Source organism: Hippoglossus hippoglossus, chromosome 4 (assembly GCF_009819705.1).
Source record: "Hippoglossus hippoglossus isolate fHipHip1 chromosome 4, fHipHip1.pri, whole genome shotgun sequence".
Lineage (NCBI taxonomy): Eukaryota > Metazoa > Chordata > Actinopteri > Pleuronectiformes > Pleuronectidae > Hippoglossus > Hippoglossus hippoglossus.
In genome coordinates, this window is record NC_047154.1 from 8,525,233 (window position 1) to 8,549,006 (window position 23,774).

Here is a 23,774-nt window from a genome sequence, read left to right on the forward strand (position 1 = left end):
ACACACACACAGACAGACACAGACAGACAACGTGCAGGTGTTTGAAACATCTCACGTTTTCTAGGGAACTTAAACAAAGTGCTCACATCACTGTATGTCTGAAAGTCTACACATCTTCCACTGCTAACTAAAAACACGTCTTCTGACTATACCTTGAGTAAAAAAAAAAATGTTTAGTAGCACTTATATGGCACTTACCTATCACACTTTGTAGTTTGGGTTTCTTGATTCTTGTTGTTCTGGGTTTGTACCCTCATGGTTGAATGCACTTATTGTAAGTCGCTTTGGATAAAAGTGTCAGCTAAATGTAATGTAAAGAATGGTGTCAAGAAGGCTATTAAATGCATCTTTAAAGATGCCAAACTCTTCCTATAGGAATACGCAGCATGTATGTGTCATATCAACTGATTTATTTATGGTAATAGAAGCATACTCCATTTCTGTTCATATATATCTGATTTGATCATCGGAAAGTGAAACTAGGGCCCTAAGAGCACCTGTTCCCTTGGTAATCTTGTGTCTGTTGTTTGCGTTTTAACCACATTGTTTCCCACAATCCACAAAACAATGAAGATGAGTCAAGCTGAGTTGAAAGGGGGAAAATTTCTTTGGCATGTCACACAGATTAGCTTTTATCTGTCAACAAACGGTTATGATTTCAACAGGGTCACAGCATCGTGAGTTTAAAGACATCAGTGTCTCTGGAGTGGGTGATGTACAGTGTGTTTACTTGTAGTGAGTCAACCCTCATCCTGTCATACTTCAGAGCTTCATCTTCAGTCGCCCTACATAGAGGTTTTGATATTCCTGTAATAGTCGATGGGACTTCTGCAAGGTCCTTCAGTGTTGAGTTTGCGGTCGGCTTCATAATGTACTTTCCTACACTCTCCATCCCAAAGGGTATCTATAGCGTGCATAAAGTAAAGGGACAACGTGTCATTCGTTACAAGTAGTGATTCATTAATATACTCTTGTGATACTTTTGTGTACTTCCACTTTAAGTTCACTGCTTCCAACAGGGGAAACACCATTAGAAATAAGAATTAACACTCTTCAACCAGTGTTGTTTCAGTCTACATATTTTATTTCATAATCATGAGAGGTCCATGAGCTTTACTTTCAACCAGACATTTTATCAGTTCATTTTCAAGTCCCAAATCGGTCCCAAACAGATAATGCGAGAGTCTAAGTGAACCTTTGTGTCAAATTGAACGGATTCTCTTGAGGCGTTCTTTAGATAACACAGATTAGTGTGTTAACGTTAATTAGATAACAGTCACTGTGACCTTGACCATTTTTTAAAGGAATCCCTGGGGGTGTTCCTGAGATATAAACAAATGTGATTTGTGAGGTCACAGCGACCTTGACCTTAGACCACCAAAATCGAATCAGTTCATCCACGAGTCCAACTGAGAGTTTGTGCCAAATTTGAGGAAAATTCCTTTGGGTGTTTTTGAGATATCGTGTTCACAAGAATGGAATGGACGGAAGGATGAAAAACCCCAAAACATCCGTCTCCAGCCACTGTCGGTTGTCGGCATAATAAAAGCTGAATGTTGTGGCATGATGGCAGCTAGAGACCAACACGACAATATTTTTCTGCTTCTTCCAAACACAATATGAAAACATCAGAAAACTCAATGTTGTCTATCTTCTGCGATGTGACCTGACATGATCCAACATGACAGAAAACAGTTTTTTGTCAAAGTTTCAGGGTTTTGGGAGATGTCCCAACAAAACACCTGCTTAGCATAAATGAAACAGATGTCCTATATATGTTGCACACATCAACACAGAGCAGGGTGGAAGTGACAGCACCACGAGCCGGCAGCTGAGAGTGAACATCTGCTTGTGGGAGAGGGGCACCTGCCACATGGTTTCACTATTACATTTCCCTTCTGCGGGGTTCAAGTTCTGAACAAGTGTATACGCTTTGTAGACATGATACCAACAACCACGATGAAAGTAATGAAATGTCAAGTGATAAGGATGGTGACCAACGTTCTGTACCAGAAGCACATGGTCAAAAGGGAAAGTCCATCATCACAAGTATCGCAACTGCATTACATTGTTTTAAAGGGGCCAAAATATTAATTCAAACAATAGTTATCAGGAAAGATTTTCTTTTGGACAATATATAGTATATTGGACAATTGTATTTTAGTTTTAGCAAACATCAAGAGCAGAAGGATGAAGAAAGTTTGAATTTGAGAATGAAAGAGTGTTATTGGGTTAATCATCAGCAGCATACACACATTCTTTTACAAACCATCCACAACCTGATGATGTGAACATGAAATGAAAGAAGTGGCAAAAGTGAGGTTCAAAGTTTGTTCTGTTCAATCTGAACTGAATTTAGGACATGAGAGCTGATTCAAATTTGGAAAAATGAAAACAAAGTTTGACAGAGAGTGAGACTCTGAATGGTGAAAACTAAAACTAGTTTTTATAAACTGGAGGTTAACTATGACCAATGAGTTCCAGATATGACTTGTAAAGCTTCCGAGATTGAGTTAAATTAAAAGTAAGAGTTAAGTCGAGGTCCCTTCCAACATCAGATAGTCAGGCTGACTTCAGTTTGTATCAAAAAAAAAAAAAAAAAAAAAAAAAATAATTTCAAGTGGTGAACGCATGGAAGAATAGACGTCAGAACCACAACCAAATAGATCATAGTTTAATTCTGAAGATGAACCCACACACCTGACCTCTGCGTCCCCCCACTTCAATTCTGACACGTCAGTAGCTTTCATATTTACGGCACAATATGGCATTCTCACTCGCACACACTGACCCACACACCCTTAAGTTTATTTAATATTATCTACAAAGGTATATTCTCTCTCTTCTATGTGTATAGTACGTAGTTAAATATGTACACACTGATGGCTCAGGAGCTGAGCTCAATTTCTTTTCAGTTCAAAAGGGAAAAAAGAAGCATTTCCAGTTCTAAAACAGATTTTCAGTTCCTTGTACTGTAAACGTCCAAACAGCCTGAAACACGACTGAACTGTGTCTTCCATCCTGATGTTGGTGGCTCATTTTAACTTCCCATCGCCATCTCTCTGAGCCCCATGGTTTCCTCTCAGATGACGTTGAACCTGGATCGGGAGGGAAGATTGCAGCAGGAGTGTCGTCACAAGTAGTAGTAGTGCACAGATGTGTCCTTACAGCAGATATTGTCCTCTAGTGCACAAGTTCTTAGAGAACGTTTTTGTAGCTCAAAGTGACACAGTTCCAACACTTTGAATCGAGTGGTTCTTCTTTGAGAACCACTCCAGTCTTGTCAGAGTGAATGGCGAGGAAGGGACAAGGGTTAAGAGAAGCCCAGTCATTGTTCCACCCTGTCATTCCATTTGCCTACTCTGCATCTCTTTCTTTAACATCAGGGTTGCTCTGATGTCTCAGTCACCAACTTTCATGTGTACTTCCTCTTCTCCAGCCTGAGGAAGTCACGTCCTTGCTTTCCTTTTTTTTTTTGGGGCCATTTTCTCCTCTCCCTTGTTTCTATGGATGCGGGAGGTTCATTCGGTCCTCTATTAGGGTGTTGTCGGGGCCCTGCGACTCCATGCACTGCTTGACAGTTGCTATGATTCCAGACAAACGCCTATCCAGGGCTGCGAGGTGCGTTTCAGCCAGGACAGGGTGGATGGGGTCGAATGCCAGAGCCTGTCGCAAGGCTGAACTCAGCTCTCCACTTCTCAGTAGGTTCAACCTGTTCCACGTGGAGACTCGGACCCTGACAGAGAGGAAACACAAGACATACTGTATTTAAACTAGAAAGCCACTCACTAGAACTGCATACCTCTAACAAGTCCCCTTATGAAAACTAAATTAAATTGACTAGATCCAGATTTTTTGTTTAATCTGCACCAAATTGCACATTTGCATATCATTCATTATTCCCTGAGAAATCAAGGAAAATCTTGAAAAAATAAATGGATTTCTGCCTCCTGATCCGCACCAAAATGTTATCATCATAAACAAATGAATCAACAAACAAACGGACAGGGGTGAAAACATAACATCCTTGGCAGAGGTCAAAATCATCATCAGAATTAGAAGAAAAAGAAGATGTGACAGTTAAGTACTCACATGCAGCACTGGTAGAGTGGTGCCAGGATGCTTCGTTCATCCAGAGCTGCGTTCCCAAAGCTACACAGACAAAACAAACAAACAAAACATGACACGATTAAAAAAAATTCTGGAATTTAACTGGATGCCTGTCTGCACCATGGGTACCAGCCACACTGTGCTGGCCATGGTAACACAGTGAACTGCGCATGCATGCACACCATAAACTGTATATAAATATGTTTCTTCTCCACTTCCTCCCACTATCCAGAAGAGAAGTTAAAACATCCTGGATGCCAGCGTTGCCTCCTTGTAGGAGGTGCCGGAGCTGCAGTAGCGAGGTCCCACCGATGCGCGCACTCTACCAATCATGAGTCAGTCTCACCTAGAGCAGTCAGTTTTACTAAAAATAAAGTTTGAACAAATTTGACATAACATATGTATTGACTGTATATTCTGAATTCAAACAGGCCATCAAAGTTCAGATATGCAAGTTTTGCTTAGTTTTCAGTTTACTGTCCACCCTGATGTTAGTATAAAATGACAATGGCTAATATGACTTTCTGTTTGGTTAGGAAATAACTCCTTCTTCTGACTGCAATGGATCCTTGATAACCTGATCAAATGAAGCTGCTCCGATGTATGTAAAATATCTATTCTGCAATCTAACATGTAAGAAATATAGACGATGTGCTTAATAAAAAATGATCAGTAGTTCAGGGAGAAAACCAGCGATCGACAGAAAAATGTCCCCAGTCTGATCATGAAAACAAAAAAAACTCAAAGACGGATTAACGGCTGAACGTCCTCCCCACATGAAAGTGGCTGTTCCAATGAATCAGCTTAAAGCAGTTTCAGTGGTATTTACAGAGTTCTTATCAAAGATGAGCACGCTAGAAATTCTCAACATATTGTTATTAAAAATCTAGAAATGAAAAAGTGAACTTTTTGAAGCCGACGAGCCAACACGTTTGAGTTTCTACATTTAGTGAGTCATTTAGTGAGTCACTTCTTTAAATGGAGATTAAGATTGAACTTTTTAAGTTTAAACAGTTTGAATTTTCAATAAAAAGTTGTGTTGAAGATTATTTCTTAAAGTTTAATTTATCATTGTGTTTTTGATTGTTAATTATTGTTGTTTCATAAACTATTTATCAAATCTGCCTGATTTAAACATTTAAAATGATATCTGTTATCTTGAAGGAGGAGGAGAAGGAGGAAGAAGAAGAGGAAGGAGAATAAGAAGAAGGGGGGGTGGGGGGGAGGTGACAAAGTAGAGAGGAGGAAAAAAAGAAGGAGGAGACTAAATAGCACTAACTCACCTCTTTGCGTTGTCGAGCAGGATGAGCATGCTGGCGCCCCCGTCATCCTGGAAACTCTCATAGTGATGCCGGTCAGCGTTCCCAATGAGATAATCAAATATGGCCGTGTCTATGACGTCCAGCAGCCTGGGCCCTGCATCATATGGTGGCATTTTCTTCACAGCCTCACAGTAACTCTCATCGTACTCCCACCTGGATGTTTACAACATAATAACATCGACATCCAACTTAACACACAGGTGGCGTCTGTTTTTGTGAGAACATACAAATAGAAAGATGAAAATTGTTTTAAATTCTCGTGTTTGCGTGTGTGAGAAATTCCTTGCATTACTGGAACGTCCTACATGCAGTCGGCAGAGACAGAGCTGAGTCACACACCCTCAGAATCTGAACAGGTCTTAATATCACACTATTAAAAATTACTACAGTCTGGTATCACTAACAGGATCTCACTACTACAAGTACTCTGGATGAGTAAACTTAAAATCCAGTCTGATGTTAACAGTGTGTGAGAGAAACAATTCCAGCATCCTGTCCATCCCGCTGATGTTATCATCTTACATAATTTTACATGTGCAGCGTGCACACAGGAAACAGTCCTCAGTGACAATGAGCTGAGCCAGTTGTTTTTTTCCAAAGTGAAAGTCTGTCGAAATTCGCTCTTTAATTTTTCTGTGAAGTCAGCTTTTGCTTAATATTTAATAACCCACTGAGCTAGTATGTATTGTAAGTATCAAGGCAAATTCTCTGATGTCAATATAATGAGGTATCTAAATAAAAGAGGGCTGTATCTCTCACATAGTTATTTGAATATTGATGTAAACCATCTCAAATTAAATCTTGCAGTCTTGAGTCTTGGCACAAATGTGTAGTATCATTTTATTTCAAACTGAATGTTCCTGAGGAACAAAACCTGTGTAAATGTCCAGATACTCACAGCGACACTGTCACATGACATTTTCCGATAGTCAGTGTTTTTTAAAACCGCCAAAGGTTCTGAAAGCGAGAGCATGACCACGATAAAAACACCTGAAACTCGCATCGCAATGGAGGGACACGGATACGCCAACCCGCTGGCTCCTCTTCTCTTTGTTCATTAATGGAACAAAAGGCATTTTTAATTTTACTATTAACACTATAACAAATGTAAATCACTAAAAGTTAGGGCCAGCTCTATATTTTGCACTCTGCTGGGGATCCCTGACATCTGCTGGTGGTTGGAAAATTATCATCAAACTAGTACGGAAAACTTTCAAACATACAAGGGATAGTCACCATCTTGTCCGGTTTTTAAAAAATTGGTAAAGAAGCCTCAACAGAAATGACTATACTTTCGTTCTATTGTGAGCCATATATTCTTTCGGCCTCGTGTTCATATTGTTTTTTTGACTAACTGAGCAGTTTGTGGATAAATAAATGCCTGAATTTTATTAGAGAAATTAACTACTGGAAACAGAAGGTTTCAAACCCAGGGAAATATTTCAATGCTATAAATCCAGCAGATGGTCAGGTGTTGAGTTTCCTCATAAGGTCACATCACTATATGCTTTTATGGAAACAATTGTTCTGGTTCCAGTTGTGATGGAGAACCAAAACCACCAGGCTCATCTCACACTCCTATGTTCTAGCTCCCACCTCGGGATTCTTTTCTCAGAATAAAGGAGCAGGTAGTGAGAGAATGGGTCATTCCATTTACAGCCACTGACACAAAAACATTTCCCTCTCTCCTTCTGGTAAACATGAAACACAATAATTCAGTCCAGTCAAAAGATTTTCTGAAACATAAGTTATGTGTGGAGATCATTTTTTGGAAACACTCTCCAAACCAACCTGGCAAGTTTCCCCTCTCTGTAGGTGCGTCCCCAGGGGTGTCTGTGTTTCTGCAGAGGCCAGACGTCTGGCAGCCAAAGGGTTAATGAACCCTCCATGATTTCTCCCTCTGCACAGGCTGGCTCACTTTCCCGACAGTAGTAACACTTTCCATAGAAACATGTGTTGTTACCTGGACAAAGAGAGAGGGGGGGGGAAACTGTAATGAAAATATATCCACCTGACCATTACGTCTGATCAATGATGAGATGCAAACATGGCTCTGTAAGGAAGGACAGTGTGAAGCGTCACATCCTCTGAGGGAAATAAATGTGAATAGAGTGAAGAAATGTGAACAAAGAGAGAGCACCCACATTCCTACTCACACACTCTGCCTCATTAAAATGACTCAGAAGACACACGCACACACTTGTATGTTCAGTGCAAAAAATAACTAATTGAAGATTAGTCACCCTGTACTAAAATTGTACTAAACTTGTACACCCTGTACTAAACTGTGTTTTGAGTTTTCTTAGTCATGTAATGTACAGGAATCTAAATGAAAGAAATTTTTATTAAAACATAAAAGACCCAAATTGTCCAGAGTGATTAATGTACGTGGCTTATTTCACATGAAAAATAATCCAAACACTTAGTCAATTAAACACTGTTTTTAACTTTTGTGGAGTTGAAAACAACAAACTCCAGTGAACATATGATGAATTTGTTGTCAATATAAAATGCAGGGTTTCCCCTTTATTAGCATGTGCCACCAGGCCAACAAGAAACCCTGTCAAGTAAAAAAATTATTTGAACAGGGCAACTACAAATAACGGCAGAAAAATAACAAAAAATATCCATTAATTTTGAAATCCATAGTCATTTACACAAATATGTGCGGTGCTGAGTTAGGTTGTTCTTATACAAGAGCCAACCTGGGCAACCTTTGACTCGATGCAAGTCTCTTGAAATGTAGAGTCATTGAATAAGAGGGATATCGAGCTAGTGTGAAGGTATTTTAACAGCATCATCATTTGGAGGCTGTCACTTGAGTAACTAGTGTCCACATTGAGATGAGATCGCTCTGTTCAGCTCAGATCACAAGAGAGAGCTGGGGGACAACTGCGGTCACAATGTGTCCTTGACCACGTCTGTAGTTGGTTTGGCCAAATGGATCACAATCTGTCCTCAGTGCTGACTGTTCCAGACATTGAAGATGCATTTGCAACAGTGCCTTCATGTGGTCAAGCACAACCCAATCGCCACCCGATGACCCAAAACACATTTTTAATGCTGAGGTAGATTCTCATGAAGGCTAAAAGATGGCGAATAGTATGAAGTTACTTGTCATGGTGTGTGTAATTTTACACTGAAATATAAATATGCACCATGATGTAGTGAATTTTCTGGAGAATCCAGTGAGAATCACTTTAATAAATAAAATATCAAATATGAACGTCTGACAAATTAAAAGGGATAGTTCACAGAAAAATTAAAATGTACTCATTATCCACTCCTGAAACTCCTAAAGTGTTTTGTGGAATCAAAGACTTCACCCACCCCTCCATCGGCATAGTAGTGAGTAGATAAAGAGGGAAATTATCCCTTTAAGGCCCATTATCAAATTGATGCACAATAATTCCAATTTAGTCAAAAAGATTGCATATTCTGTCGAGAGGCAATCTCAAGCTTGACAATACTTCACAACTCAAATGATGGAATAACTGCAACAACATCTTAAAGTAATTCTTTAGCTATTTAGAATTGGACTGAAATTGAGTTACTGGGATTCAGAGACAGATAAACGTCAAGAAAAATCTGAATCAAAGTAGCAGAGACCAGAATTTTAGACTGTAGGATTAGTTAGGATCTAAAAACAATGAATACTTAATTTCCCAAAATGCAGCCAATAACATCTAGTAGTGTCATTAAAGCTTCTGTACCAAGCCGACCTGAGAAAATAAACTAGAATGACATCTGTGGTTATATTGTAATTTTTCCCTGATGAACTGACCTTTATGTATAAAACTGCTGGAGTTCCCCATGAAAAAAAGGTGATGTTTATTGCAGAGATATTTCATTCAGTTCTCATGTTTCACTCTCACTAAGCCTGTGATGCTCAGCTCTGACCTGTCTTTAGTTGAAAATGAATGATATTCTGATCATTGACGGGCCTCCTGCAAAGAGAATTGTGAGCCGCCTTTTTCAAAATTTGTGCTGCTTCCGTCTCCCAACAAAATTCTAGTATTGGAAATTATGAGTGATCGCAAATAGACAAATTATGTCTATAAGCAGTTGATTACAATAAAATAATTGTGTAGCGTATTTATGATATTCTCAGATCTCTCTCTCTCTCTCTCTTGCACAAAATAAAATTACATTTTGAATGTAAATGCATAATCGTGCAAGTACACAGTTTCAAAGAGCAATTAAGTTAATTCTTAAGAATACTCAGCCTGACATTTGAATAAGAATTAATAAAATATCCTTAATAAATAATCTGTCTAGGATTACACATAGGTGTGTGTGAGTGACTCAACGAACACAAAGTAAACTTCAATACTGTTCAGGTCCTAATACCTTGTGATCAGTGTTGGTGTGTATTGTTGAAGTGTAAAGTGAGCATGTGTGGAGGCCGGACTTTTCCCACCCCTGCTTTAAATAGCTCTACCTGTCTAGTGTAGAAAATGAAACAGGGTGAGTGTTAAAATCTACTCCATTATTTTCTATTTTTCTCATTTTGACACACGTGTCTGTCAAAAGCATAACCGTGACTTCGCGTATTTATTCTTTATACAGTGCCACTCCCTCACCAAATAGGTCTTGGAAGGGCGGCTCACGGTGCAAAGTGCTGACTGATAAAACCGGAGACAAAGACGGGACAGTGAAGCAGAGAGTGATCAACAGAGTAACAACTCGGATTAGTTTTTCAGAGTGACTAAGAATGTGAACAGACTGATCAAAAGAGAAGGGAAATGATTCATTAAAAAAAAAAAATACAGTCACTTCTCACTAGAGCATTGTTGGAGAAGTGTGAGTGTGAGAGAGAGGAAGAAAGAGTGGATCAGTACTCACCCTGCATGAGGAAGGTGCTCAGCAGCTGGTCCGTCGCCACAGGTTTGATCTCTGTCCGCAGGTTGACGAACCGCCCCACCACAAGAGGTGCTCTCCTGAACCCTAGGATCCTGCAAAGAAGGCAGGAGGTGATACCAGAGGATCATTACAGTCCTGATCCATCTACAGATCTGAGTCGGAAGGAATCAAATTCAAATAAAGATGCCCACGCACCTATCCAAGTGAAAAGCTGCCACCTCTGCGTTGTGTCTGTCGTAGCCTGCGTAGGGCTCGCCCTCAACGACATGGTCTCTGTTGTACCTGAGGGAGGGTCGACAGGACAAACATGAGAAAGCTGAAGCACCTTTATGCATAAAACACCGGTGCGTACTTCACACCGCTGACCTTTTGGGTTTGAAGACCACTTTCTGTCCCCCATCCAGCACCAGCAGGGCTTTGAGCTGAGTGCCCTTATAGCCCACATCTGCCTGTTCAATCCTGGAAGTGCTGAGGGCAATGAGCACAGCAGCCAGCTCTGGGGTCTCCTCAGGGTACACCTCTCTCGGGCCCACCCACTGGCTTGCTATCTCCCACGGAGACTGGAGGGTGTGGGTGAGACGAGCACTGCGGGACAGAGCGAGGCCAGCTTCCATCTGTTAGCGATGAATGATAATTACAGTGTGTCATTACATGTCTGCAAATGCTGAACACAGTGTGACTTTATACCAGCAACTACTGGAGTATTACACGTTCCTCTCAATTAGTCGCCCCAATGAGAGATGGGTCATTTCTATATATTCATACACAGTATTTTAACAGTCGGCCTGCACCCTGACCTTGCGGAACGCTCTGAGGTCCCGTCGACTGGCTGCAGATCCTTCACCTCCATCCAGCAGGAAGATCTTGGCCAGGCCCAGCAGGAGAAGCACGGCACACAGCACCACCATGCGCTGTTTGAGCTTCATCTCCGCACTGACTGGCCCAGAACCCCTCCTAGCCCGACGCTGTGTGTTTCCCCTGATGTGAGTCCCCCTCACCCCCGATGCATGGCCCCGGCAACACCCTGTCCCCCAACCCACCTGCTTGACCCCAATTTCCTGTAAGTACGAGAGGAGCTGCGACACCTGGAGCTAAACCTAAGAAACCGGCAGCCACCTGCGGTGAAACAGAAATAAGAGGTTATTAGGGATGGGCAGTAATAGGAGAACAAAGAGAACGAGACAGAGACAGAGGGAGAGAGAGGTGAACTGTCAATAATGTGTGGAGAGAAAACTGATTTATTTGCTGCCCCTCCTGCTTGTTTCCCCTCAGGGGAGATGGTGACCCAGTACTGTAGCACAGCTGAAGCCTGTCCAGCATGTGTGAATACATCAGGATGCCACTGTGTGGCTGCTGTTCAAGTGTGAGTGTACATTTCAAATTACGCCACGACACAAAACCTGTACTGTGTACAGAGAGGGCGGCTAAACCTCACTGGGTGTGCAGCTACAGTGTAAACTGGGCTGGGTTAAAGCGGAGGGGCCACGTCTGCAGTATTCGAAACCTCCCTGTAAAAACACTGGATTTGTGCTAAAGAATAAACTCTTATTTACTGCCCCTGTGTTTAGGGGCTGATGGGCCATGTAGCGCTGCTGTGCTGCAGGGTGAGGATGGTGTTGTTGGAGATTGGACCAGCACAGTCAGACAGAAACGGCCTGAACCCCTGAGATGTTTAATCCCACGTCATGGTGGATTCCCCCGGATGCTAAAAGCTAAAACATTTCAAGCAGGCTGGATGATGAGCTGCACGTCACAGCAGCAACATTCACACCGAGCCGCCGCCACGTTTAGCTGACACCGGGTCTGCTGCGGAGCCTGGAGCTGCTGTTCGCGGGATCAGACTCCGAGACACTGCTTCAGCTGCTGTTCACTCTGCTCCACGGAGTCAATTCCTTCGAACAATCGCTCTTTCATGCTGCTGCCGCCTCTCCTGTCCGCTCCGCACGGACCGGGGGGTGGCTCAGCCTCTGTCCCCCTCGGTAGGGACCACACTCGGGTTATTCAGGTGCTCAGGTGCTCAGGTCTCTACAGCGACCTGGTCACATCAATGTCGACGCTGCTAGCAGCTTTAGCTGCACACCTTGCTCTGTGGGTTAGCAGCAGCAGCTAGCTTGTTCCAGCTGTCTGTTTTGTTTACTGACCGCGCAGCGACGCTCACTCACCGTCTGTCTGTCTGTCTGTCTGTGGTTCACCGCTGACAAAGAAGCTGCAAGTGTCGGTAAAAGAACCTGCACCATGGAAGTTGACTAAGATGTACGGCGATGCTAGGAGTCACGGTAGTTTGTCATTTCCTCGGTCCCTCTGTGGCTCCCTCTTCATCCGCCCTCTCCTTCCCTCTCTCCGGCCTGCCGCGTCCGCTTCTTCTCCGTGAGTGCTCCGAGCAGCCGGCAGGTGGCAGTGTTACTCCGCCTCACCCAACAAACCGTGCACTGACTTCTCTTTAGTTTGCTCCTTGTCCCTTCCACTAACATGGAGGCGGCGGGGGAGTTCTAACCTATACTGTTATACCGCCACCAGGGGGCCAGGGCTCATGAGATGAAGTTTACATTAGCCTCTATTGCAACAAAATCCATCCTTTTATATTTAGTCAAATAAATGTATTATGAATACACATATATATACACATGTCGAATATATATACATATATATCGAATATATATAAATATATATACATATACACACGCAAACATTGAATTTGCTTTTAACTATTTATAGTACTAAAAATGATTAATTTTCCCCTTTTGTTGTATCACACCTATGACGTAGATTATGCTATTTTGATTGAGAGAAGGCCTCATTCAGAGCTGGGACACTAGCACACAAACCTGTGAGCAACATTTTAAATTGTGTTACTAAAAAACATTTTGTTGCTAGATATTCCTTTTTTTCTCCCTCTTTTTAGGAGACATAAGGGTTTTTACTTTTTGACATTTTCAACAGGTTTTGATTACTCCAACCAAGAACTGATTCTTCTTTTTTCAGTTTGTTAACTACATATATATATTTACTTTTTCTTTACAATCACTCAGAAACACCACCGGCCCTTTAAGGTTGTTCTCAATGATTGTTGATCGTGTACAAATAGATGACCTCATTATAGTTGGCAATGAAAATTGAAAATTACACAACAAGACAGCCGTTACTTTTATCGCAAATAAAAAACTAACATCTGTACCGTGATGGATGCAATTGCATCTGTAGCCTAGTGAAGTAATGTTTCATTAATGAAAATTACTGGCTAAGAAAACTGAGCCAATGCAGGTATGCAATAAATTATATTTTGGCTGATTTCAACATTTTGATTATTGGATAATAGTTTGGGCATATAGCCACACATTTAATATAATTATCCTGGAAAGAAACTCACTCAGGAGAGATTCTTTCAGAGCTCTCTGTTATCAGTTACGTTTCTGCAACAGTTCACATAGCAGCTGATCATCAAACAGCCCTCCCAATCCTTCATCCGTTTCCCAGTTCAACAGTCACACTCTTCACCTGAACAATGAGCATGAAACTGATTTGTGGTGTAAAAAAAGGGCAGAGTGTTTATTGGTTCAGTCGTCACACCAGGCAGCACATCGCTCTGCAGTGAGGTCACAGCGCTCGCCACAGTCATGACAGGGGCAGACAGACACATAGAGCCAGGTAAAGGTCAAAGGTCATTTATACATCACCTTCGATGGGTTGAAGGAAGATTGTTGTCAACGTCCTTGGTAAACGGTGAACAGATGCCTGGCCAGTGCACGGGAGGCACAGATTCACATTGGTTCCATTTCTCCACCAAAGAATAAACACATCACGTAACCACAGCCAAAAATATCCCTCTGGTCGAACCCTTCATCTCAGATTTTAAACACTTTCCATGACCGTTAAAAAGAACAAACTCAGAAGGTAAGATTCACTCAAAACAGTTAATACAGGGTAGATTGTGCATTTGTAGACAGAATGGTCAAAAGAAAGGAAAGAACGTGGGCAAAGAGAATTTTCAAGGATGACATCAAGTTTCTTCTTTACAACCAAAAATTATCTTACATGAGTAATTTTCCACTCTTATCCACAAATAGATGATTGCGGTGTTACTATGTTGTAGTGATTGGTCTTCAAATCCAAAGGATGGGTCAACCTTAAACCACAAAACAAACATAAAACGTGTTTCCATTGTTCTGACCATGCATTTTACAGAAATTATTATACAAAAAAAGAAATTCATGTAAACTCAGGTTACAGCGAGGAGAAGCTCACAAAAAGCGCTCTACATGATCTGGGAATTTCTCAAAGGAACAATTGTTGAACCCAAATTAATTCAAATAAACCATCCTAGATGCAAAAGCACCTCTCTGGTCTGTTTTGATATAAAACTCAGAAATCAACATCAAATATCTTGTCCTTTCTTTTTCTTTCATTGTTCTGAGTTAACATCAGATAAAGCAAACAGAAAGAAACGGAAATATCCATCCGCCATCATGGGTTCGTTTTTGATCTCAGCCACTTCGGGCCACAGTCATTTTTTCTGAGACAGCATCAATATTTGCTGAACTGCAACAGCTTGGTAATTTTTTCCAAATCACAGCAGGTTAAGCTCGTCTGAATGTCAGTCAAGACCAGCATCGGAGGATAAACAGTTTCTCAACCTGCACCAAAAAAGCTCTGTCACCCATTTCACTTAATTAATTCACAGCCCTCTCACAGTCCCTCTACCCACTAGTGGTATAACAACACCAGCAACCATCAGCCTCCATAGTGCTTCAGCTCTGGGATTGTGTCGTTTCACACGCTCTCTGCTCTGTTCCGCAGCTCCTGCCACAGACGAGCACAGTTTCCATTTCCCATCAGCTCCCGAGTCGTCCTCTCTTCAAACATCCCATACGACAGGAGTTGTGGCGCGAGCTGGCAGAAAGTCAGTCGCACAGATGATTAGGTAGCTGGTTACCCCCACTGCTCAGCAGTGACAGCAGCCTGAAGGGGATTTGCCTATCTGGCTCCAATTACAATGTTTTTCTTTAAAAAAAAAATAGAGAAGTATGCACAGGCACACAAATCCACACACATACTTAGAATAACTGCTGCGTTACATAAGCCTGACCCTGGCTTCCTCATTCATTCCTCCACAGGTTCATCAACTGCCATATCTTTAGCCCATATACAAAGGGCTGAATGTCTTCTGATTGGGACCCAATAGTCAGTCTCACTTTGTAATGTTTGTCTCATGACTGTATGTTGTGTTGCTGCATCAGATTTGACACATTTAAGTAGATTCTGTGCTGTGAGCCCAAATATGTTCTGCCTGTACCTCTGAGCTTAATCTAACCTATTGACAGGACATTTGTTTCTACGCAATATATATTTTTTTTCACTAAAGTCGATACAGTACATGTGGAGCAGTGTGGAGACTGATGTTGGGCTATGGATTGTGTAAACATACAATGTAAACAGCGGTTTCAGGAAGGAGATTAGAATCTGTTGGGCATCACTGGGCGATGAGCACTTCATCATTTGTCACCACCACTATTCTGATCATGTTTGCTCAAAAACAAACAGTAACAGTCTCTCTGTGGAACATCTGTGAAAAGAAAAACATCTGGTGGAAACTAAATCCAAGGTTTTTCCCACCGTCGGCACCATCACCTGATTCCACCGCAGCTCTACGCTTCCTAACGTTTCGTCAATGTGAAATAAAACAGTGATCATCACTTGGCACTAGTTAAAACCAAGTCCTTATGCTATTTCCAAATCAGAGGGTTGGGGCATTAACTAAGCTGGGTCCTGGTTTATAGAATAAAGGGCAAGAAGTAGAACAAAAAAAATCAAATAAAATTCACATGTACATAAAATATTCAAAATAACTGCTCCAAAAAGGGAGAAAAACATAAAACAAAAAATGTAACATTCATATGTAACAGACAAAAGAAAAATCTACATAAATGTGCAATCGTTCTACTACAAAGTAATACTGTGAACTGCACCATCCCTCCCAAAAAAACTAAACAGGAAAAAAAACTAACAACACAAAACAATATCAACAAACAAGATTTAAAATCGACTTGTATGGCTCCAGGTAGCTTTAAATGTCTGCTCCAGACCAGCAATAAGAAGAAGTGGACATAAAATCAGGTTCTTGCTGCTTTCTCTTGGACTCTTTCACAGTTTCAAGTCTTTAGTGTTTAGTGTGTGTGAGTCTGGTGAAACCAAGCATCACCCTGTTGAGCTGATAGCGGCGACGACAGAGAGCAGGCGACGCTGGAGAAAGAAGAATCGCAGGTTTGTAAAAGCAGGAACTCTCGGCTACTCGGGCGTGAACACGTCTTAGCTTAGATTCTGGGATTATCGTACTGGTGTGGAACTCAAGACAAGATTCCAGTAATTTAAGCAAACATTTTCCCTCCCCTCCTAACCCAATGCAGTTATATAGACACACACACACACATACGCACAGATCGCTAAGCGAGTATATGACAAAAGAGGAGGGGCGACGTACTGTTATAAAAAAGAGAAACATTCGGGAATTGTGGGAATCGTTTCTGCTGAAATCGATTGCAAATCAGAGCCCTATGCAATCAAACAGCCCTGTGTATGTGTGAGTATGTGTGTAAATAATCCTGTGACAACTCCAGTGAATTAAGAAACAACTGAAAGTGAGAATAAGTCAAATAAAAAGTGTATTTCCAATCCCTCCAAAGTCCAATGAACAAGTCCGACATGAGTGTGAACGTTATGATTTTGTGTCCAGCTGAATAAAAAGGCGAGAATCTTGCTTTAGAGCATGACAGGGCACATGAATTAAGAAAAAAAGAAAAAAAAGAAAAAAAACACCCCTTAAGAAAACCAAAAGGAGAGGATTATTTCTGTCCATCCGAGGACAGTCCATCTGTGAGAAAGGAGAAGTTGAATGGCTCCACTGAAGTGCTGAACACTCGCAGTAAAAACAAAAGAGCAAATGGGAGACGAGAGCAGTGGTCTAGGTCCTTGTTCAGTAGTCAAGATGTCCACATCAGTCCATTCCATTCCCACCCACCAACACACACACACAATCAGATTCACTCTTACACACACAACCACACACATTTACACACGGAGTACTCTAGTTAAGGCAGTGGTGGCAGGTGAGGCTGCAGTGAGGCCAGGGCGAGAATCGGAGAATCGGCGGTCAGGGCTCATGGCAGTGAAAGCTCCCACTACTGAGTCAAAACTCCTCCTCATCCTCCTCCTCCTCATCTGTTTCCTCATCCTTGTCTCCTTCACACTTCCCAGGATCCGTCACTCAAACGACATCAGATTGGTTGGCACCTGGGAAAAGAGTGAGAATTGTAAAATACAGCTTAAAACTAAGCAGTATATGTGTGTGTGCGCAATGTGGCCACATACCTGTTGCCTATTGCTCTGACAGGCACCACTCAGATGTTTGAACCAGAGCAAAGCGTTCATTCTGTTCCCTGCTTGGTACTTGTAGGTGTTACCTAGGCAATAGAGACAAATAACGTGAGTGGCCAAGTCTTGTTTCCACCTGTTTTTGCAAAACTCTGGAAACATGGCTGAAGCCTCACTTGACTGTGGCCCGCCCCGTAAAATATAAACAAAGTCACAGTTCAGAACAATGTCGGATTGTGTGTGCTTATGTGTGTGTGTCTGTGAGTGTGTTGGTAGTTGGTTGGTTGGGTGGGATGTCACCACTCAAACCAATCTCCATTGACCCACTTCACCTTTTCATCTGTTTTCAGAGGAATGACTTCTTGCTTGTATTGGTCATTTCCGTGTCTTTATCCTTTTGTGTGTGTGTGTGTGTGTGTGTGTGTTTTTCTCACCGTGCTCCGAGTCTGTCAGCAAGAAGACATCAGGATGCTCAGGATCGTCAGCCATCATGGCCATTAGGCCCACCACACACCCGCTCTTACTGGACGTTGACTTGAACTGGGTAGAAGACAAGAGGAAATGGATTAACCTTTTTTCTCTCATAACAAACCTGTTGTCTAAATATTAACATGGGCCTTGTGTGTGTTTGCGTGTGTGCGTGTATCCTCAGGATTTAGGATGTGTACTCCACAAGGTTCTCATTAGCCTGAGTGACACACAGGACTGCAGTGATGTCATTGGTCTCATTATTCAATGAGTGCTACCATCTGTCTCTCCCCCCACTGCACCGAACCCAGTCGAGTCCCCTCCACAGCCCCACTTATACCCCACCAAACACGCACACACACACAAAGCTCACATTTCTTCCCTACACTCTCCTCTGAGCTCCTGTAGATTTTGTGAATGTTTCTTTAAAGCTCATACACACAAACCCATGTCCAGCATGACACGTTGATTTTCTTTTAATCAATGAAATAATCATGTGCAACGAATGAAGAAGATTCATCTCGTGTTCTCCCCTGAGTTCATTCTATACTAAAACTTTTTGAGAATGGGTAAATAATGGCTGTCAGGTGTTGTCTCCTTATAAAACTGAGTGTGTTTCTGGCTAATTTGGTACATTTACTCTCACTTCTATCAACAGCTGCACATTTTAAGATGTCTCACTGCAGTTATGAGCTTTCAGTCCTCACCTGCCTGAATAAACAAACACAGTAAAAACCTCCACAATTTCTACCATCTGCTCGAAAGATGCCCGGCATTGAATGTGTCCTCAGGTAGAGTCGTACCAGCGTATGTGACTTACATGTTTTCTCTCAGTGGCCTTCAGGGACTTGGCAGGGTAATAGTAGAGCTGGGTTCCACAAAGAGCAACCCAGTATTTGGTCCAAGATGCCACCTGGAGGTACAAAGGGGAAATCATCTTTATTTGTGGGGGGGAAAAGTATTAAAGGGGACATTGTATGCCCATTTTACCACAAGTTGATATGGTTCCTTGGGGTCTTAATGAAATGTCTGTAACATACTTTGGTCAAAATACCACAAGGATCATTTAAAACAGCACCCTTTTTACCCTGTCTAAAACAGCCCTCCACAGAGTGACCTGTTTTGAGTGCCTGTTCCTTTAAATGCTAGTGAGCCAGCTCCCCCCTCCCCCCCATGATTTTAAACGATATAAATTACATATTTTATATGATATAAATTATCAAATATGCATCCCATACTTTGTATTCCCCTTCTGTTGTCCTGGAGTTTTAATTTTCCCAATCACATAATTAAATGTCCCCCTCTGCCCATCCACTACAAGCACACAAGCAGACAGACAGAGAGAGAAAGAGAGGGGTGGGGGGGCTATGAAGACCATCATTTACCCCCGAACCCCGACATTCAACTGGGACAACAACAAGCGGAGAAAGTAGAATCGCGGGCTGACCAGCGCGGAGAAATGTGCGTCCCGTGTGAACAGCCAGGCGGCTGCGCGCTTGAGAATGGCGCTGTGCGGCGCTTCCGCGTCCGGTGTAAACCCGGCGTAACGAGTGTGGGGGGGCGGGGGGGATGGGCCAAGGCCATGTAGGGAGACTTCCAGTGTATTGTTACGACACAATACACAGGAAGCTCATTCGAGTCACTCAAGCATGACGTTTCTGACTTAGAGGAACCATAACAAAACGCGCAAGTGATTTTTTTGGGGTTGGTAGACATGCCAGATACCCACATTAACGTGTAGAAGCACTAACAAAGTGGAATTTTCATGATATGTCCCCTTTAAGTGAACCTGCTAAATAATCCTCCTGGTGTGGGTAGATTTTATCTGACTACATATCCAGACTGGGAAACAAGTTTTAGACCTTGTTACATCATCAAAGAAGCTTGTAAATCACCTGCACCACTTGTGACAGTTTTAAGTTATTTTAGCTACATCCAGATTTGTTTCCAGGCAAAACCGAATAGGATAATCTCAGCACAAATATAAAAATGACTTGAGCAGAAAAAGGAAAACAAAAGCAGTGGAAAGAAACGCAAGCACAGCCAGAGAGGAAGAGAATTACAATGTATATGAGGAACAGACAGAAACAAAGATGTTCTGCCAGTTTAAGAGTCTCTGAGGTCCTATCTGTGCTCTCCAGGCAGCATTTATTGCCCATCTGCTCCTGTATGGTACATGCAGGTGTGGGTGTATGAACAGCATCTGGACACATGCACATGTATAGTTGTATATGTCTACGCAAATGTGTGTGTGGGTTTTCTCACTGTTGGTTTCTTGCCCTCCTTGAGCACAGTCTTTCTTCTCAACACCCCCTGCACTGTGACTGCTCCGGGATACAAGTGAACTGCCAGCTCCTCTGATTCCGCAGAGCTGCAACAGGACAAAGACAAACATTACAAGATATATACACAAACATAAACATGAGAAAACATGCATGGTCTCATGCATGAACATGTAGATCAAATCAGAGATGAACTATAAGTATAGACAGACACAATCTGCAAAAGACACCTTAACCTCTGCTTAATGAATAAGTAACACTTATTTCTCATTTTGCTTAAAAGTTCAGTGTGTAAGATTTAGTGACATCTGGTGGTAGAGTTGCATGTTGCAGCTGAATACCCCTCACCTCACCCTCCCTTTCCAAACATGAAAGAGAACCTGTGGTCGCCTTCAGGTGTCATAAAAACTTAAAAGGTGTTTGTCCAGTCTGGGCTACTGTAAAAACATGACAGCCTCCGTAGAGAGGACAGACTCCCGCTGTAAACATAAAGTATTTAAATATAAAAGGCCCATTATAGGGTAAAGAACAATTTGTACAATGTAGGTGATCACACACAGTGAAAACATCACTAGGATTATTATATATTCAACTTCTGCCAAGAGATCCCTTTAACTTAAATCTTACACACTGGACCTTTAAGTTGAATTTCACAAATTAAATCTGAACCCTGGTATCTGCAGAGAGGAGCAGGCAAGGTGGTGTACAGATTGTGTCTGTCTGGAGGATCAGAGCAGGGAGCCCAGTGCAGGAGCCTAGTGAAGCCTGGTGGAAACAAAGAGAAACAGAGAGAGACCATCCTGAAACCGCAAGGGACGCCGATTATGCAGCGTCCATGAGAACTGGCTCTAATAAACCTGAAGAGTCTGTTTGTCTCTACCTTAGGAATGAGGATGTAGCGGTTTGTTTCCAGTAACACATGGAGCTCAGTGTGACTGTGGAAACTTTTTTTAGCTCCAAGCTGAGGAATATCTTGGAAACCTTTCACAAGAAGAAGCCCAGGTTGATTTTAAGCTCAATTCGTGTATGAGAGTGTGTTATTGTGTGTGTAAGGCAGACATGCAGGAAATTCGAGAAAGCAAAAGGTAGATTGAAGACTTATGATACGCAGCAAAAGATGAAGAATCAGAACCTCAAACCCTTGTTTGATTGTGATTTCACCAACAATCACACGCACACATACACCCATCACAAGTTGAGCCCAGCACTACACACACACACGCTAAGCACCAGCACACAGCGGCCTCTTGCAGAGGCTGAGGGGCGTGAGGTGAGGATAAGAGCGGGTTTGATTCAGGTCAGGTTGGTTCCGGTCGGGATGTGTGTACCTGCTGGGCCTCAGGACTCCTCTGTAGGGGATGCGGGCCACTCGGGTCACTGGGCCCAGAGAGTGATAGAACCGATTCCTGTTCAGAATATAGGATAAAATAGGATAGGATGGGGGCACGGTACACTGTTAAGGCTTTTCGGGTGTTTTTTCCCCGTTGTTATCATTTTCCCCTTTCGAAATACAGGAGTTAGGGCTGGATGAGGAGTGGTCATTTGGTTTGAGGGATTATTGATGGATGTGTGTTTATAAAGTTATTCAAGAGTTTAAAAGAATGGTATTTTGGGAAGAAGGGTAAGCTGTTTTCAGGTCAGTCGATTTTTTACTTCTGAACTAGCGAATGTGGCTTATTGTCACACTTGGAGTAAAGGTTAGGGGGATTTAATCCATGGTTTTTTTTAGGCTGCCAGAGAAGCAGAAGCATCCAAAAGCAGCGGTGGAGTGATGATGCATGGCGACCTGGACTGCAAGCCTAAAAGCAAGGCTGTGCATGCTGTGTATACGGGATTTAAATGGCACATAATTTTTGCGTAGCTGTATCTTGAGGCCAGAGCTTTGGAAATAGAACAATCACATCAGGGATGGGGCTATTTTATGAAGTTGCACGTTGATGTGATGAAAAAAAAGCACCAACAACAAAGAAAAACCTTACCTCTCAAAAGCTGGCCAAGACACCTCTTCACTGAGCTCCGAGCCCTCACTGCTCCCTGTTCACAGATAACAATCAGCACAACGATTGAAGAACAACATGTGAGTCATGTTTATAAGTGTAAATGTTTCCGTCTCACCAAGTGAAATACCGCTGGACAAAGTTGAGCTCTCTGCTTGTCCTCTGGTGGGACTGTGGCTCTCCATCACACTGTCGTCCAACAGATGGCGAGAACCAGCATTTGGGAACGTAGCACTTTTAAACTCTACTGTATTCATTTTATGAATAAAACTGTGGAAACACAGCAGACAGCAGGGACAGAGAGATAAAGAGAGTCGTATTTTTAGTTAAGGACATTTAATGTGTAAAAAGTGTGCAATTTGTAGGACATCATCATTCTTATCATTATCTATCAAGAAGTGATTCTGACTTGTAGCCCAGGCTGTGGCACTTCCTGTGTCCATAGGGCAGGAGGTTCCTGGGGGAGGGCGGAGTGGCCGGGACTTTGGGTCCTTCACTTGCTACTGTACATTTACGGCCACAGAGAGGAGACGCTGAAGCATCCTGGCCTGTGGGTAAGAGTGGGTGGGAAGGGAAATTTTACAGCCCAGACAGCCCTCAGTGATAAGGCGATAATAGACAGGTTTATTCTACATCTCTCACCCAATACAGATCTGCACATAAACTTACCGACAAGATCCTCTTTTGAGGCGTTTGCTCGAGGTGTGCTGGTGCCTGGCTCAATCTTCTGAGACAACCTAAACAAAGAATATTCATGAATCCATCAGCTTGAATTCATCATCTGAAAAACGTGATGGAATTTTTCGTGGGCAACAGAGGTGGATTACCAATAACGGGCAGCATAGAAAACTTATTTTGATCTTCCAGAAATTGTGAGTTAAAGTTAAGTAGTTTTTTCCCCCCTTACTTGTAATTGTCATCCTCCACAAACTTCTGCAGCTCCTCGATATACCTGACTGAGTTGAGATACTTCTGTACATGAGGCAACACCGTTATATCTGAAGGAGAGAAAATAATGATCCACATTAGAATACGCGTACATGTGATCCTGTTTTATTAAATCCTCCTACATAACTCTAGGATAAAGAATAACTGATAACGTGAAACTGTGTTATTGTAGAAATTTTACTCCAACGGTTTGTACACCATGTAGAAACTACTTGATCAACTTCTAGCTATATGATGGAGGATCTATATTCTGTAGCTTTGTGAATAATAAGACAACAGTGAAATAAAAAATAAAAAGTTAGGGAATGAAGACTAATTATTTTACAAACTAGAAACATAAAATATCCTAAAATGCCTTTCGTTGATTCTTTATACATATGGAGGTAAAAAACGCTGAACTCATCTGAGTGCATTGTTTT

General features: G+C 42.1%; 2 protein-coding genes across 6 annotated transcripts in view; both read right to left on the reverse strand.

Moving 5' to 3' along the window:
* Positions 1-1,072: 1,072 nt before the first annotated feature.
* On the reverse strand, positions 1,073-12,665 carry fam20b (FAM20B glycosaminoglycan xylosylkinase). Of its 2 annotated transcripts, XM_034584217.1 has the most exons (10): positions 12,458-12,665; positions 11,093-11,411; positions 10,662-10,909; positions 10,491-10,577; positions 10,278-10,387; positions 7,224-7,395; positions 5,394-5,585; positions 4,093-4,152; positions 3,474-3,736; positions 1,073-3,436 (listed from the first exon to the last, which is right to left on the reverse strand). In XM_034584217.1, exons 2-9 carry the CDS (start codon positions 11,219-11,221, stop codon positions 3,505-3,507), a joined length of 1,230 nt encoding a protein of 409 aa, XP_034440108.1. In that variant the 5' UTR covers positions 11,222-11,411; positions 12,458-12,665; the 3' UTR covers positions 1,073-3,436; positions 3,474-3,504. The 2 variants fall into 2 exon arrangements, with proteins under 2 accessions (XP_034440108.1, XP_034440107.1); XM_034584216.1 differs by having other exon boundaries at positions 1,073-3,736.
* A 1,148-nt stretch (positions 12,666-13,813) lies between these two features.
* The window catches only part of ralgps2 (Ral GEF with PH domain and SH3 binding motif 2), a 70,070-nt gene continuing 60,109 nt past the window's right edge, over positions 13,814-23,774 (reverse strand). For 2 of the 4 annotated variants that reach the window (XM_034584199.1, XM_034584196.1), the window contains exons 11-21: positions 23,315-23,405; positions 23,077-23,144; positions 22,817-22,955; positions 22,526-22,677; positions 22,390-22,444; positions 21,739-21,816; positions 20,394-20,499; positions 18,949-19,041; positions 18,095-18,200; positions 17,658-17,749; positions 13,814-17,579 (exon numbers count right to left, since the gene is read on the reverse strand). In XM_034584199.1, coding sequence (XP_034440090.1) covers positions 17,550-17,579; positions 17,658-17,749; positions 18,095-18,200; positions 18,949-19,041; positions 20,394-20,499; positions 21,739-21,816; positions 22,390-22,444; positions 22,526-22,677; positions 22,817-22,955; positions 23,077-23,144; positions 23,315-23,405 — 1,010 coding nt within the window. In that variant the 3' untranslated portion in view covers positions 13,814-17,549. The remainder of the gene's footprint in view (positions 17,580-17,657; positions 17,750-18,094; positions 18,201-18,948; positions 19,042-20,393; positions 20,500-21,738; positions 21,817-22,389; positions 22,445-22,525; positions 22,678-22,816; positions 22,956-23,076; positions 23,145-23,314; positions 23,406-23,774) is intronic. The other 2 variants (XM_034584198.1, XM_034584197.1) reach the window with 1 other exon arrangement.

Coding starts and splice junctions, on each gene's coding strand:
- fam20b (XM_034584217.1), bottom strand. CDS start 11,221: ATGAAGCTCAAACAGCGCATGGTGGTGCTGTGTGCCGTGCTTCTCCTG. Junction 10,910..11,092: donor ACCTCAGAGCGTTCCGCAAG/GTCAGGGTGCAG, acceptor CATCGCTAACAG/ATGGAAGCTGGCCTCGCTCT. Junction 4,153..5,393: donor CTGCTCGACAACGCAAAGAG/GTGAGTTAGTGC, acceptor TTGTCTGTGTAG/CTTTGGGAACGCAGCTCTGG.